This window comes from Enhydra lutris, unplaced genomic scaffold (genome assembly GCF_002288905.1).
Source record: "Enhydra lutris kenyoni isolate GAN:26980312 unplaced genomic scaffold, ASM228890v2 scaffoldscaffold56, whole genome shotgun sequence".
Taxonomy (NCBI): Eukaryota; Metazoa; Chordata; class Mammalia; order Carnivora; family Mustelidae; genus Enhydra; species Enhydra lutris.
The window spans coordinates 3,058,069-3,075,289 of NW_019154140.1; the positions used below are offsets into that span (position 1 = coordinate 3,058,069).

Sequence of the window (17,221 nt, forward strand, 5' to 3'; positions counted from 1 at the left end):
CTGTCATTGCTGTCATTCATGTCATGTATATATACATATATACATACAGAAGCATATATATATATACTTCTTGAGATGTATACATACTTGAATACACTGTTGCTATTATTATTTTGAACAGACTTATCTGTTAGATCAATTAAAAGTAAGAGAACAAAAAGCTTTTATTTTAACTTCACTTCTTCTGTCTTTGATACTCACCCTTTCTTGTGTAGTTCTGAGTTTCTGACCTATAGCTTTTCCTCTTCTCCAAAGAACTTCTTTTAACATGTCTTTTTTCCTTTAAAAAAAAAGATTTATTTATTTATGTTAGAGAGAGAGCACACGAGCAGGGGGAGGGGCAGAAGGAGTGGGGAGAGAGAATCTCAAACAGACTCACTGCTGAGGGCAGAGCCTGATGTGGGGCTGGATCTTATGACCCTGACAAATGGCCTGAGTGGAAATCAAGAGCTGGATGCTTACCTGACTGAGCTACTACCCAGGCACCCCTTCTTTTAACATTTCTTGCAAGGCTGGACTACTGACAACAAATCCACTAGTTTTTATTTGTTTGAGAAAGTCTTTATTTCTTCTTCACTTTTAATGGATAATTTCACAAGGTACAGAATTCTACGTTAGTGAATTTTTTCTCTCAACATTTAAAATCTTTCCCTCCACTGTCTTTTTGCTTCCATTGTTTCTGAGAAGTTGGATGTAGTTCTTATCACTCACTGTTTCTCAAAATGGAAGGTTTTCCCTCTGGTTTTTCCAGGTTTTTTTCTTTGTCTTTGATTTTCTGTAGTTTGAAAATGATATACCTAAATGCAGAGTTTTGTTTTGTTCTGCCTTTAACCTGCTTGGTGTTTCTTGAGCTTCTCAGATCTGTTATTTGACATTGAACATTAATTTAGGGAAATTCTCTGTCACTATTTTTCAAATATTTCTCCTGTTCCTTTTTCTTTTTCTTCTTCTAGTCTTCCTGTTACACATATGTTATATCTTTTCTAGTTGTCCCACAGTCTTTGTATATTCTCTTCTACCTTGTTTGGTCTTTTTTCTCTTTAGTTTTCACTTTTAGAGATTTCTGTTGAGATGTCTTTAAGTTCAGGGATTCTTTCTTCATCACGTTTAGCCTATTAGTAAGCCCATCAAAAGCATTCTTAATTTCTGTTACAGTGTTTGTCTCCCACATTTCTTTTTGCTTCTTTCTTAGGAAATCCACCTCTCTGCTTACATTTCCTACCTGTTCTTGCATGCTATCTACTTTATCCATTAGAGCTCTTGGCTTATTAATCATTGTTTTAAATTCCTGGTGTGATAATTCTAACATCATTGCTATGTCAGTTTCCAGTGCTTGCTTTGCCTCTTCAAATGGTGTTTTTTGTTTTCCTTTTAATATTCTTTGTATTTTTTGGCAACCAAACGTGATGTACAAGGTAAGGGGAATGCTTTAGCAATGTGGTGGTGAGGAAGTAGGGGGTGGAGAAGACGTGTCCGATAGTCCTTTTAGTGAAACTATACTTCTGGATTATGAACTTCAGAAGTACTTCTTAATCACCTCTCTGCCACTTTAATTGGGAGAGGATGGCTAGAGTAGGCTGACCTTTCATCCAGGTCAGAAGCCTTGAGGGAGAACCTCAGCAGGTTTCTCCAGTGTTTACTATAGGATCTTGTTTGAGCTTCTAGAGGTAAAAATTACAAAAGCATAAGGCCTCTATGACTGTGTCTTCCTGGAAGTTTTTAGCTTCCACACTGAGCCTCTAGCAATTTGTTTATTACAGTTCAAGTTTTCCTACCCCAGCACTGATTCCTAAGGCAGTTTTCACTTGCGAGTTTCTGCTCTGGTAAGCTCCTTCTATTTGCCTGTCTGTCTCTCCAGTCTGGAGAGACAGAGTCTGCCCTGTGTCCTCATCTCTCTTATAGGTCCTAGGAGAGTTGTTCATTTTAAAATCTCTTCAGCTTTGTACTTGTTAGGATGAAGTGGTGATTTCCACGTGTCTTACATATGGAAGTGGAAACCTGTTATGAATTTTTAATCTCTTTCTTTAGTAAGTTTAAAAATGGAATGGGAAGAGAAAATAGCAAGTTTGCAAGTACAAGACACCAGTCTGAAAGAGTCAGAGGACTTATGGGAAACTATGAATGAAAACCAAGTTCAAAATAGAAAGGAAGAGTCAAAGAGACCTGGATACATGAATGCAGATAATAGAAATATCAAAATTTTCACCTCTGGCCTGGTTTTGCTTTCCTAGCATTTATGGTTGTGGGAGGACCAGACTCTCTTGCCCCTCTACTCCATATCTGATCAGGAGCTAGTGTCCAAGTCCTGTGGACAGTCACCTTGTGATTGATTACAATTGCTTCAAACCATGGATCAGCCAATAGGAGATTAGTCTTGCCAATTCAGTGTTTCCTTTTTACATGGATTAATAGAATGCCTGAAATTAAATGAAAACTTATTTTAGAAATCCATTATTGGTTTTCAAAACTGCTATCAATATAATGATGACAAAAACTTATTAATAGTGATTATGTTAATATTTTTAAGAATAGGGAGCTACATTTTCTATCCCATTGCCCATTTTGAAGTACAAATTGTGATAATAACTACACCCTCTAAGATTTCAGAATGTATTTTATAAATTTTTTCTTTTTTGATGGGTTTGGATCTTAAAAATGCTATTTAGGGTGATTTCACCCGTACAAGTCTGGAAGATATAAAACAAATTGACTTCATTGAAATTACAGAATTTTATAATATTCAACATGTATATATATTATTGGCTATTTTTTCCTTAATAGGAAAAGTCGTAGATAATAATAAATGAATACTTTAATTTCTTTTTGGGATCATACTTTTTCATCTTGAGCAATAACAAGCAATTTAGGTCCGTTAATCCTAAGAATATTCTAAAGGAAAATCCATGTTATTACAGTAAAATATTTCAACTCTCTCAATAAAATGGAAAGTTTATTATTTTTATTTTCAATGGAGAATTATTTATGTCAACATGTGTTTATTTAGTAGATATATATTTTACTAAAAGTTTGTAATACATAAACTTCTGAAGTTGACATTACACTCTAGGGCTGAAAACACTATCATTTATGCTGAGCATCTAACCATGAGTTTTATTTTTTATTATTTTTTTTAGAACCTCTTTTGAATTACATATTGTAATACATATTTGTAGTATTATATGGGATTATATTTCAATTCTCAATATTTGGTTCTTTCAAATTCAGTGATAACAAACATTTTATGTGTAAGCTCCTACTCTTTTTTTTTTTTTTTTTAAATTTATTTGACAGAGAGAGATCACAAGTAGGCAGAGAGGCAGGCAGAGAGAGAGGAAGGGAAGCAGGCTTCCCGCCGAGCAGCGAGCCCGATGCGGGACTCGATCCCAGGACCCTGGGATCACGACCTGAGCCGAAGGCAGCGGCTTAACCCACTGAGCCACCCAGGCGCCCCTGTAAGCTCCTACTCTTAATGTGAAGAAAAACCATCTATTCAACGTTTTTTAAATTCTCTTTGTACACTGAATAACAAGACTTGATCTGAATATTAGTAGAATGGCATCCTTAGGGTACAAAAGTTTTATGATCTTGTTCTTTTTATAATGCTACATTTGTCTAACTAGAACATCCTTTCTCCCTAATGATATTCTGGTGTGTTTTGTTAGGTAATTTTCTTTCTTGATGTACCATCCGTGGATTGTTTTATTTTAGTTATTTTTATTCTGTTGCCATTTTTTAATTAGCAAATTGTAAAAAAAAAATTCATATCATGTCATGTTCCTATAAACTAGAAATTAACACAAATCACCCATGAATACTTAATATACTTATTTTAGTCTGATTGGAAGTGAAGTTCAGTTAATATTGAAATGCTCTAATCCAGTTTCCTTTTATCCTTTATTGTCTTATTCTAGACATAAGAAATAGGATTTACATCATTGTCAAGTGTTCTCATAAAAAGAGTTAAATATTAACTTGGCCTTTAAGGAATCTTATCAGCGTGTTACTTTAGCTTCATTTTATACATTAGAGAGGCATGCAATGACAGAGAAAACATAAGGAGGAACATTTCCTCTTTTTCTTTCAGTAGGTATGGATTTCCCTTTTTAATTTAAAGTATTTTGAGGTAGCAGGCTACAGTAATCTCTCACTGACTAAACAAAACCTACAACCCTAGAGTTGGACAGGATCTTAAAAGTCATGTAATCCAACCCTTTAAACTCTACCTGGTTAGTGGTCATTCTTTCTTGTCTGCACTGGAGGGAGCTTATTACTTCTTGAAAGAGTACTTCCTATAAATTCTTTCTGGCTATGACTTTAATGAAAATTACTACTTAGAAGAGATCATCTCTGACCTGCATGTTAAGGCCCATAGGAAATGGAGGAGTTAGCCAACAGATGGAGAAAGTAGAGTATCCCAGGCAGAGGTTCAGCATGAGCATAAGAAGCTGAAATCTGTTCAGTGTTGATGGAACTAGAGTGGAGAGTAGGTGGTGGTGAGAAAGGAGAGGAAAACTTGGGTCAAATAAAGCAACGTCCATGTTAAGGAGCTTGAATTACAATAGGGGAACGATGATGATTGATTTTAAGTGAAGGAGCAATGTGACCACAGTTGCATTTCAGTTAGATCTGTTAGCTGTATGGAGGTTGGATTGGGAATGGAAAAGGTTGGAATGAGGAAGACCAGTTATGTTGTTGTAATATTCCCAAAGAGATGCCATGAGAACCCAAATTACTAGAGAAGAGTATGTTATAAATCATAAAATAAGGTGACTGTTGATCAAGATGGCAGGTGTGCAGGAAAAAAGATCAAGAATGGAATTTATCTTAAGTTACATTGAAAATAATAAGATGGTAAACTCAGAAGTAGGATTGGATTTAGGCATAGAAAAGGTCAGATTGGAGGTAGGGGTGGAGATTTGGAAAACATGTTTGTATACGGAGTTTGAATTGGCAGTAGAACATTCTGGAGGAGAGTGAGCAGGTGACTCCATCTGAAGCTTCAGAGGAACAGTTTATGCTGGAGATATTGGATATTAAACCCACAACAGTGGATGAGATCATGTAGTGATACAAGAAAGGTGAAAACTGAGGATGGACCATGGGGAACATCATCATTTATGGGACAAGTAGAGGAAGAGATGCCCAAAAAGGTGACTGAGAATAATCAGGAAAGTAGGAAAAGAACAAGGAATATTTGGTATTCAAGAAGCCAAGGAAGTTAGTGTCAAAACGGACAAGCATGAACAAGTGCTCTGTCAGATACAAACAAGACGTCCTGTAAGTTAACGGGCAATATATTTCTATTGGATTTGGCAATGTGGGAAACAATTTAACACTTTAACACTTGCCAGAACAATTTCAGTAGAATCTTTGCATTGCAAGTGAGATCTCAGGGAGTGGGCACGATGTGTATTACTTTTTCTCAAAATCTGGAATACAAGGGAGGAAGAATGGATGACAGTTCAAGAACATGGGGTCAAGAAAGCACTGCTTTTAGGATGGGCTTAAGAGGCTTTAGAGGAAGAGGGAAGAGAACCAGGAGAGAGAGAGATTCGAAATACAAAGGAGAGAAAGGAAGGCTGATGGACCAAGACCCCCAAAGTGGGGAGGGTATGGTTTTAAGAAGACACAGGTGGGTCCTTTTGTGGGATGAGCATTGCATCCTCTGAGAAACAAGGGAAGGAAGTGGGGATAGATAAGCAGATGCATGTGAGTGGCCAGAAGTTGAAGGAAATCATGTTTGGTGGCAGCAATATTTCCTTGTAGTTGGTCCAAGGTCATATTCTGAGAGTGAAAGAGGCTTAGTAGGAGCTATGAGGTAAAATTTGAAATGCATGCTGGGGAGAATAGGGAAGAGATCGACAAGTACACGGGAAACTATTAATGTGCAGTACCGCAGTAGCTGCTGAAGTTGGCATCGTGATTATGTAGTGGTTTAGTAATCTACTCTTGCAACTTTTTTTTCACAGTTTACTGAAATCAGAGAAAGCAAACTATAGTGTTGAATCAAAGTTGGGGTTTTGCAAGGCAAGCATAAGACAAATATGGGGTGCACAGGAAATGAGGGTGTTGAGGAAACAGATAGGGAAAGAGAACTTTCATGCAAAATAGAAAGAAGTAGAGCTTTCAGGAGGTGGCTAGTAGATGGCGAGAAAATGTGGTGGAGGTGAAGGTCAAAGAACTGGTGGGTTCCATGTGGCACAGAGGGTGGGTATGATTGCTGGATCTGCAGAGATACAGGATTTTGGCCATACGGTAGCATGTTTTTTTTGTTGTGTTCATTTGTACACTGTTGCTCTATATGGTATTGTGTCCCTTCATTGTTTAGCAATTGGACAAATATTTATCTAAGACATGTGTGTGCCAGTGCCATGGTGATACCAGTAGGGAAGAAGACAAATATGGTCCTCACTGTGTTGCAGTTATGGATGAATGTGGCACACGCAAGTAGACAATAAATTATACAAAGTCCTGGGTGTTAGGTGTTCTGAGGTTGAGCTGTGTGAGCTGTGTGAGCTTGCCAACAAGCTATATTTTCCCCTGTATTTTACCTGCAGAATTTTCCTTTTGGAAAATGTGTGCCCTTTCTTATGGGCAGGTCTTAATTTTCCTTCTAGAATCTGTCCATCAGAATTTAATTTAATGCAGATATTTTACGATATAGTCTGCTGAGTACTAAGGATATAAAGAAAGATTAGGAAATAAAGATTCCATCTGGACCCTCCCTTTTTTTCCTTCTGGGCCTTTGATCCATTGGTCATCTTATATCTGATAAGGTAATCTTAGCTTCAGTAATAAAAATCTCCAGAATATATAATGAGTGCATCTTAATTGAATTTCTCACTCATACAAAGCCGAAACATGGCAGGTACCTTTGTTCTAAGCAGTGACTCAAGGACCAGGGATCTTCCATCTATGGTTCTGCCATTTTCAACAATATTTGCCGTACTTGATTTACATTTGTGGATCAATGTAGTACTAGGTAATTAACTTAACCTGACTCTAACAATTAGCATATGACATAGACTTTGCTAATCAGTGCTTGTCCTAACTGTGCCAATGGTGATTGGTTCAGAACCCAAACAAGCTCAATGAGGGTGAATCATATAACTTTCCTTAGAACTAGTGGGGCGGAAGCATTATGTTTTCCTCCCCGGACAAAAATGAAGACATATTACTCAGGATTGCTATAGTCATCTTGGGACTACAGAAGGTATGTCTGAACATGTTGGAGGAGCTGGCTATGATGGTACCCCACCTTGAAGAAATCAAGCTGGGAAATGGAGATAAATCCAACCTTGGTTATATTGTTTGAGTGCTGGATCAAGCCTTGCTTGAAGTCATTGTTTCTTTAGTTAAAGTAAATCTACATTATCTTCTGAACATATATGTTTAGGAGGAGTTTTTTTTTTTTAAGGAGCAAACATGTTCATTAGAAAATATGAGACGGCAATAAAGACTCCTTATAATTTAAGCTGGTTTTTAGTTTTTTTCTTTTCTCTTCTCTTCCTTTCCCTTTTCCCTCCTCCCCCCTTCCATCCCTCCTCCCCCCTCCTTCCCTCCCTCCCCTCCTTCCATCCATTCGTCTGTTTATTCCTTCCTTCCTCCCCTCTCTGTTATTTGCAACAAAGAACCTTCTTAATGGCATTCTAACTTTGACCACTTTTGACCTCAACAAATTAAAAATTTTAATGAGCTGTAGATTACATATTTGTCTTACATTTGTATCCATTATGTGCATGCAAATACACATTGTACATATGGCTGGCCACATCATATATAGGAGATTTTGGAGCAGGAGCTTTAATGGATAGTGGTATTAATTTCAGTTTAAAGTCCTCTTGAGGAAAGTGCCACCTTCATTTGTCCTTTTATATTTCCTGGTCAGGGTCTTATGTGGTAATGCCACAGTTTTTCCTCTATATTATATAAATCTTGCTCTGATTCCTCTTACCAAGGTGAGCAGAGAGTACAATACCAGTAATTTATCACCTTACCTTTTTTTTTTTTTAATCAGTGAAGTTTAAAATAGTCCCAAGGCTACAGGGGTCCTGGAAACAAATCCCTCAGTCTGTATTTACCTGTTAATCTGCTTCTTCTAATGCTGCCTGGGTGATAGTCTTTGGCCCAGTCTTTGGCACTATGGTACCGGTTAAGATGGTGCTGGTTTGCAAACTTGGGAATTTCTCAAATAAAATCTGACACCGGCCCCAATGCATGGAGGGCAAAGAGAGACCGAAGAAGGAGTCAGGCACCTTCCAGTTGGGAGGTGGCAGTTTTAAAAAGCAAGAGAACGCACACAAGGCATGCCTTCAGTAGTCACAAGGCAAGTAAATCTCTATACTTGCCCACCACAGTCTTAAAAATTCATATAGAGGCCTCAACTGAGTTCAGTCACTTAAACCATCTACACAGTTTCCTTTTCTTTTCTTTTCTCTTCTCTTTTCTTTTCTTGTTTTCTTTTTTTTAAGATTTATATTTATTTATTTGACAGAGAGAGATACTGCGAGAGAGGGAGAATAGTGGGAGAATAGTGGGTTCCCCTGAGCAGGAACAGATGTGGGTTTGATCCCAGGACCCCAGGATCATGACCTGAGCCAAAGGCAGACACTTAATGACTGAGTCACCCAGGTGCCCGCCCCCCCCATCTGGACAGTTTCAACAACTCATTGCTCTCTCAAGACTGTGTCATTAAAAACAGCTCCCACCATGGGAATGGTGGGGAGAACGTGCATTCCAACGACAGGGGAAAGGACCAGGAACCTCTGAATGCTTAGGTCTGGCTTGAGGGTCACTTGGGGATCATATTCTCTCGGTGACCTCCTCCAACAGTTGGCTGTGTCCTGCTCAGGTTGTTGTGTTCCTAATGGAAGTTGGTGATCACCCCACTGGTCTTATGCCCTTAGGGTTAGGGTTAGGGTTAAGGTTAGCTAGTGCTCAGTCTCCTTACCGGACTTGGAATGCCATGACTCTTGATGCTGGCTTTCACCAGCATCCATGAAATTAAATCCAAATGAGGTTCTGCCACCTTGGAGGCCTAAATCTGGTATTCTCTCTGATTCTAGAAGTCCTCGCTCTAATGAACCCCTTTCTTTAACAAATTCCCAGGAGTAGGTCTACCCTTATCTCTTGTGTGAAAGCACAGACACTTCTATTTCTTTTCCTCTGGGATTGTTTATTTCCTTATTTTAGGCCTCCTCATGAGAACCACACCTGAGCAAAAGGTACCCAGAACATAGGACAAAAGTCTGGTTGCGAGGTAGAAAGGAAATATTCCTTTTTATTTTGCCAATGAGAACATGTGGCAAAAATCCCCCAAGAAACCAAACAGTTTCCCCATAATTCTCCCTATTACACTTGCCTTTTTTTTTTTAATTTTCCACTACATATGTGTGGTCATTATATATTTTTAAATATGTTTTTAGATCATTAATCTTGTTAGAATTTTATAACATGTTATTGGCCTTAAAGCCACTGTATTTCTAGGAAAGATTCCGAGATTTTCGGGCATATCACTTGACTTTAACCAGCATTTGTAACAGCCAATCCCTGTGTCTTCTGACACCTCTACAGGCTTGTGTACTATCTTACTGCTTCTGCCTATTCTAAGATTCATTTTCCAATTACCTTGACCTTATCAAATGTGATCATCCCTACAATCCAAGATAAATTTTACTAACATAAATATACACTTATATTCACAAACATATCTATGATTAAAATAAAAGTCACTTCTGACCTTGTCAGGAATGTATGCACCTTCTCAGCAACGCCCTTTTTCTCTTGTTGACCTATAAGGACTGTCTTCCCTTATTTACTGAAACTCCTCTAAGGGAAAGTGTGATAAAAATTCTGAATTCTGTGGGGCACCTTGGTGGCTCAGTGGGTTAAGCCTCTGCCTTCGGCTCAGGTCATGATCTCAGGGTCCTGGGATCGAGGCCCGCATCGGGCTCTGCCCAGCAGGGAGCCTGCTTCCCTTCCTCTCCCTCTGCCTGCCTCTCTGCCTACTTGTGATTTCTCTCTCTGTCAAATAAATAAATAAAATCTTAAAATAAATTCTGAATTCTGTGATCTACGGAAAAGGTGGCATGTAATTTATTACCCAAACCAGAATACTAAGGAAGGGAGGGGACATTATTAATAATTATGTCAGGACAACAGTCATAAGCCACTGTTGTCCTAGGCAGACCAAATATACAGTCATACTACAGGGCAGAGACAGCCCATTTTTGTGTGACATCTTCAGGTAACGCCGAGGTTCCTGATTTGATTAGCTTGCAAGAGAAGTCACTTATGCCAGCAGCCAACTGATGGCAATCTATGTCTACGTGTTTCAAGCAATAGGATGGACACTCAGTGAGTTAACCTTGAAGGAAGTTATGGGGAATTTTCATAATGTGATTTGACTGAACACTGGAGCCACACCAGTTCCGTCCTTCATATATGGTAGCACTTTTATTGTGCGTTGCAAGTGATTTTCAGGCCATGTTAACCTGCCATTTGTTCTAATGACTCTAATGACTGAAATTAGTGCCAGACAATGAGCTTAGCAATGACAGCATAAATGGTATTGTCATGTTTCCCTTTTTACTAACTTTGTGTTATTTCAGCCAGTGCACAGTTAATCTACTATGTTTTATTTGCAAAGCACTCCTCAATCGCTAGCATTATGGTTTGACTTTTAAAGTACATCCATTAGTAATTTTTTGACATATGCATATGTTGAGAAGGAAATTCACATTTAAATATCCAAGGAACTCTAATTGCTGATCTTTGCTGTTCTTCAGTCTAAACTGCTGAATTAAATAAATCTTAGTTTGAAGCTGAAAAGACGTGCAGCTAAGGGAACGTTGAACAAAGACAGCCCCCGAGTCTAAAATAAGATCACCTTTTCATCAATCACCCAAACAATGATGGACTTCAAACACCTTCCGGCCTTGCTCTCAGCTGTATCTCTAGAATACCTAGAACCATGGTTCACATGTCATCGGAACACATCCAATATTTTGCTCAACAATGAATAATATTCGTTACAGTATGAGATTTATGGCATGAGTTTTTTTACTCTCAGGTATCCTGTGCTTAATATCTGTTTATCACATTCTTGACAATGTACAGTGTGGAGACTTGCAGATCTCTGGTTTCCCATAACTGTTAATTCAGTTAATCAGCAAGTTCTGTAAAGTTGTAATTTGCTCTGCTAGTATTGTTTGCTTCAACAGGAGAGCTTTCCACGTTCTTCTTCGAGTTAAAATTAACACTCCCCCTGACTTTCAGATTTGCCCTTTGCTTCTCTTGCACAGGCCAAGAAACCAGGTGATGTAACCAAATCTCCTTTTCTTTCATTCTATTTAAAATTTTGGCTAGGGTAATGTTTCTGGTTTCCAAATGAAACCTCAAGTGCTATTTTTTTTTAAGATTTTATTTATTTATTTGACAGACAGAGAGCACAGTAGGCAGAGAGGCAGGCAGAGAGAGGAAGGGAAGCAGGCTCCCTGCTGAGCAGATAGCCAGATGCGGGGCTTGATCCCAGGACCCTGGGATCATGACCTGAGCTGAAGGCAGAGGCTTTAATCCACTGAGCCACCCAGATGCCCCCTAAAGTGCTATTTTAATAAAAGTGAGGTACAAGAAAAACTTAGTAATTAAATCTTAAAAGATTTCTCTCTATCCTCAGTAACGTACGTGAGAGCTACTGTCTATCCCTAGAGAGACAATTTCCAGATGGAAATATGGTTGTCTTTTTCATAAATTTGACATATCATGAATAAAAAGGGAATATTTTCTCTAGTGAGAAATTCTATTATAGGATTGCAGGCCTACTTTATTTTAACTGTAGTTTATGTGTGTGTATCATTCCCTTATCATTACTTAGATAACTTTCTCAGGAATGGAAATAAGCCACTAGACAAAGTTGATCTTAGGAGAAGCCAGGGTGACCTATGTTCATTTGTTTCTTACTCTCACCATTTGTCATCTTTCTCACCTTTCAGGATAGTAATGCTCTCCTTTCTCTTCTCTACTGTAAATCAAGAAATGTTTCTGCATTAATTCTGATATTAGAAATGTTTATTTTAGTATTCCTCTATACACATTTTCCCTCCTTGAAATATTTGCCTTTTAACGTTCTTTCTTATCTTAGCATTTATCTATGTAAGTGGAATTGTAGGCATCAGGGTGGAAATAACCTTTTGCTGGGAGCCACACCAAGCTCTGTAATGTGTACATGCTGCCCCCTCCTCAACCCTTCAACCCACGCACTTGTGCACAGACCTGTATGCAGGTGTGGGTGTGTTAGCTGAGGGTGAGGCTGTGTTGTCCGGATCTTCTGACAGACACTGTATTTTTCCTTCTAAGTTTTCATGTACCTTCAACAATTGGGTCTGCCTTGGTTTTGTTTTCTGGTCCCTACTGGGAGCGGGCTTATGGAAACAAAAGGGAATTATGTGGAACTTATGCAATGTCTTTACCATTTGCCCGAAGTAGTTTCAGGATACCGGAAACCAAAGACGCCTTAGTGACAGGAAGCAGCAGGGGGCCGTGTCCTAATTCCTCTTGTCCTCAGCGCAGCATCACAAATGATCTCTGGACTATCCTAGACTCTCATGTTAGTATTATTTGCTCCAGGATGATACGGAGGCTGTCTTGGACTTCATTCATGATCATTTATTGACAAAAGACCAGAAAGGACATTAATAGAGTGGTTTGACCCACAAGGTAATTCTGTGGCAAAGAGCTCAGAATATAGCGAGATAAGAGAGATTCTGTAAAAGAAAGCAAAGCTGTGTAAATCGTAAGTCATGATGGACACTGATTTCTAATAATATCTTATATTGCAGGTCAGTTGCTCCGGTTAAAAATGTTTCGAGAGGATCATGGGTCATGGATGACAATGTTCTTCAGCACAATTCTGTTTCTCTTCATATTTTCTCACGTATACAACACGATTCTTCTAATGGATGGGAACATGGGGTAGGTTATCTTTCCCCTTTCTACTGTGGTGAGTGTTATGTTTGAAACTTGTAAAAATTCAAAGAGAATTTTTTAGTTTGTAGTAGTCTTACTCTTCACAAATATTCTCCTGTAAATAAAGAATGATCTGTGCATTTTTCTTCCCTAAGACATTGAGAGTCTTTTCTCCAAGGAGCTTATAGTGTTCTGTGTGATACTTATCTTGTGTTCCTTCTACTTGAGGACTTCTCTGTGGGGTCGTTTGAGACAGGTGATAATTTCAGCACAGTCCCAGAGAGTATGAAAATCAGAAGATCTTACTGACTTGTTTGTCTTACAGTTAGTAAAGCTGGCCTAAGATGAAGGTCTCTAGATTTGCAATTCCATTGCTCTGCAATGCCTGGTTAAATAAAAGTGTTTGATACTGGTGGCATTTTTTTCTTTTTTAACTCTCTTGACAGTTCCAACAGAGAGACCTTTGTTATAAATGGGTCGTTTTAAAAGTGGGCCACCCTGTATTAAATCCAGGGTTGTGATCTATACTTATCAAATCACTAATCAGATCACCATGGCATGAAGAGGTGCTAACAAGGAGATTGTGGATTTTTTCTTTTCTTTCTTTCTTTCTTTTTTTTTGTTTAGTAACTTTCTCCAATTCTTGGTTTGCTCTTGATAAGTTTTAAGAACAGACTACAAGGAGAATGGCTTAGCTTATAGCACTAAGAATTAGATTTCTGGCAAGAATAAACCACTGTAGATATTGTTGTGTACTGATATAGTTTCTAAGGAATGTTTCCATCTATTCTCCCCAATAGATTGGAAAGCTAGGTAATATTGTTTTCTTCTAAATGTAGGTGAGGCAAGATTGTCAGTCAGTTCTGGAGCGCAATTGTTTCAATGTTGTGTATAGATTTTAGCCAGCACTGTTCACTGCTGAGAGGGATAGCTCAATTAACATTTTATTGTTTTTCCCCACCATTAAAGAAAATGAATAGTAAAGGGATAAATTCAGGCACATGATATTTAGATCAAATGTTCGGGCTTTAAGAAGTTACTGACATGCTTTATTTGTGATTATTTCTTACGTTTCAAATAATGCCATTTACTGGGTCTCTTTTTAAATGGTGGAGTCACAGACCCTAACCCAGTCCAGTCAGGAGAAGCCTCAGCCTTAGCACAGTGCCTGTAGTAATGGAATGGGTAATGGTCCTCTTGGAATTACCCAACACAACTGGAAGTCTGTCAGAGAGGCGTTGTGCACTCAGCACTGGGGCCAGAAGGCAAGGGACCTATAAAAAACTTACATTTTTTAAGCACTTGCTTAAAATATTACATCAAAATAGTATATGAAATATTGCTTCTGCTTGGAAGTTGACTTCCTCTCTCATTCTTTTTTTATTCTTTTTATTTGTTGTTGGATGGAATTACTGAGGTCTTTGCTAACTGGAAGTATTTATTCTGAGAAAGAAGCAGATTTAAAAGTAATAAATTAAATGCAATAATAGGTAATCCCTGGCACACTATAAAGCACTCAATAGCTAATAATCAAACCAGTCTTACAGAGGACTAACTAACACTTCTTAAGCACTCAGTACCAGTGCTCAGTTAAACCTCACAGTGAGCCCAAGCAATAGGTATTTTTATTACCTCCATTTTACAGATCAGGAAACTGAGGACCAGAGATGGTCTGTCACTTGTGTAGAGTGACATTATAATTCAGTCTCTACTTTAGACATTAAACAAGGAGTTGAGCGATTAAGTAGTGAATTCTGGTAATGCCTCCTGCTCTCAGGCTGGCATAGAGTTGATTGCTGATTGATTCCGATACTCAATCACTGTGAGTCTATTAGTCTTTCTTTGTATTTTTAATCTTTCAAGCTGTGTTTGAAAATTGAAAGAAGTAGGAGGTATATGCAGGAAATCAGAGAATTTATGTGTGTCTGTCTTAACTAAAATTGAAAGTGATTCTTTTTTATTTTCAGACTAAACACAGTATTCCATGTTCTTACTAACTCTCGAATTCTTCACCAATATGCCTCAGCCTTGTTCAGAAGGATCTTTTCCTGAGAGGACATTTTAATGGGGTCACTTTTTAATTTTTAATGCAAAGCAAGGGACAAGTGGTTTAGTTCTACTAATAAAAAAATTACATTATCATTTATAAAAGATATATTACCAGCTCTAATGACACGTGCCATTAACTAGTGAGTACTTTAAGTAGGAATGTAAATTGGAGGAAAACCAGGTGTTAGGGAAAATGAATACAGCTGTGCTTTTGGGGTTCTTAGGAAACACCTAAGTTTTCCTAATGTTATCTGAAGCATTTCCTCTCCTTTGTATGGCAGGGAGTGAGTGATGGAGCCAGAGGCTGTGGTTAGAATAGGCATGTGGATATTATGATTGACTAGTGTCGTGACTATGGATTGCTGGTGGTGGAGGTGGAGGAGAATCCTGCATTCTTTTTTTTTTTTTTTTGAAGATTTTATTTATTTATTTGACAGAGACACAGTGAGAGAGGGAACACGAACAGAGGGAGCAGGAGAGGGAGAAGAAGGCTTCAGGCTAAGCAGGGAGCCCAACTCGGGGCTTGATCCCAGGACCTTAGGATCATGACCTGAGCTGAAGGCAGACGCTTAAACGACTGAGCCACCCAGGCACCCCAGAATCCTGGGTTCTTTACAACGAATTTACAGCGATTGGCATCGCTGATTCCAATGTGTCCTGGTTTGTGGCTCTTTTAGGATTTCAAAGAGGCTTCCCTAGAATGATTTGCTTTTTTCCCCCTTTCCCCCCCAATTTTAGATTGGTTGTAAATTTAGGTTCAGCTAGAGTACTTTGATCCCTCCTTATAGAGAACAAAGCCCCTAGATTTGCCTGACTGAACCTCAAGAGTTTTAGCCAGAACTGACTTGGTAAGAGTCAAGTTGGCTGCTCCTGGTGTTCTCATTGGAGTGACAAACATGCAGCCATTTTCTTCCATGGTGATGGGATTCTTGGTTAAAAATGATTCTGGGGCACCTGGCTGACTCAGGGGGTTAAGCCTCTGCCTTCGGCTCAGGTCATGGTCTCAGGGTCCTGGGATTGAGCCCCACATCGGGCTCTCTGCTCAGCAGGGAGCCTGCTTCCCCCCCGCCTCTCTCTCTGCCTGCCTCTCTGCCTATTTGTGATCTCTCTCTCTGTCAAATAAATAAATAAAATCTTTAAAAAAAATAAAAATATTCTAAATAACTCCCTCCACCCCCAGGTTTTTTTGTTTTTGTTTTTGTTTTTAAATTTCCTTCCTATTCAGCGAGGTATCTCTTTTTTTTTTTTTTTTTAAAGATTTTATTTATTTGACAGACAGAGATTACAAGTAGGCAGAGAGGTATGCAGAGAGAGAGGAGGAAGCAGGCTCCTCGCCGAGCAGAGAGCAGAGAGCCCGACGTCGGGCTTGATCCCAGGACCCTGGGATCATGACCCGAGCTGAAGGCAGAGGCCTCAACCCACTGAGCTACCCATATAGGGCTGGGAAGAGTTTCTACTGCAAGTATCATCTTTCTGAAGAGCTTCTTGGTCATGGAATTTTCACAGCATTCATAGTATAAAGCCCTAATTTAGGAAAGGTTTTCCTGGCCTTCTCAAATATCTCAATTCCCCAAAGAATAACATGTGTAATGTATAAAGAATGAAATGGTAGGAAAGCAAAGCGTATTGGCTCTGATTATGTTTGTAAAACGATTCTGAAAAGAGCCACTTGATGGCAGCAGAGGGCATGTTTTCAGGCGGATTGCCTCAGCCCGGTCGCGGGCAGGTTTTCTCTGAAGAGACTCTTGCTTCTTTTGAATTTCTGAAACTTGGGTTGAAATGCATGCCTTCCTAATTGTTAATGGACTTTTTGAAGAATTCTACCTAGTGAGCTCTATAATAAGCACTTATGATGTGCTTGGCCTCCTTTTATGTTCTTAAACAAGTTTAAATAAGAGTATATATAAACACATATATGCACACTTACCTATCTATATATGCTTATGGACTTATTCTGGTATTACAAGGATAAATATTGTATTTAGCATGGAGGAAATTAGACACCTGACAAACATAAAATTTCCTCGTGAACTGGAATAAGTTTCCAAAGAGTACATGCTATTTAGAATATGAAGAATCTGAGGTTTTCCAAGGTTAATGAAAAAGAAAGTTTTATTTTTCCTAATACACAGCTTTTTCCAGAGAAGTGTTACAAATATTAATTAATACATCTATATGTGTTAGGTGTTGCAGAGACAGAAATTGA

At 38.6% G+C, this 17,221-nt stretch overlaps 1 protein-coding gene across 3 annotated transcripts in view; it reads left to right on the forward strand.

Annotated features, from left to right (window-relative positions):
- Positions 1 to 17,221, forward strand: part of LOC111157831 (transmembrane protein 117) — a 470,551-nt gene that overhangs the window by 71,095 nt on the left and 382,235 nt on the right. For all 3 annotated transcript variants that reach the window (XM_022519503.1, XM_022519505.1, XM_022519504.1), the window contains one exon: positions 12,840 to 12,972. In XM_022519503.1, coding sequence (XP_022375211.1) covers positions 12,840 to 12,972 — 133 coding nt within the window. The remainder of the gene's footprint in view (positions 1 to 12,839; positions 12,973 to 17,221) is intronic.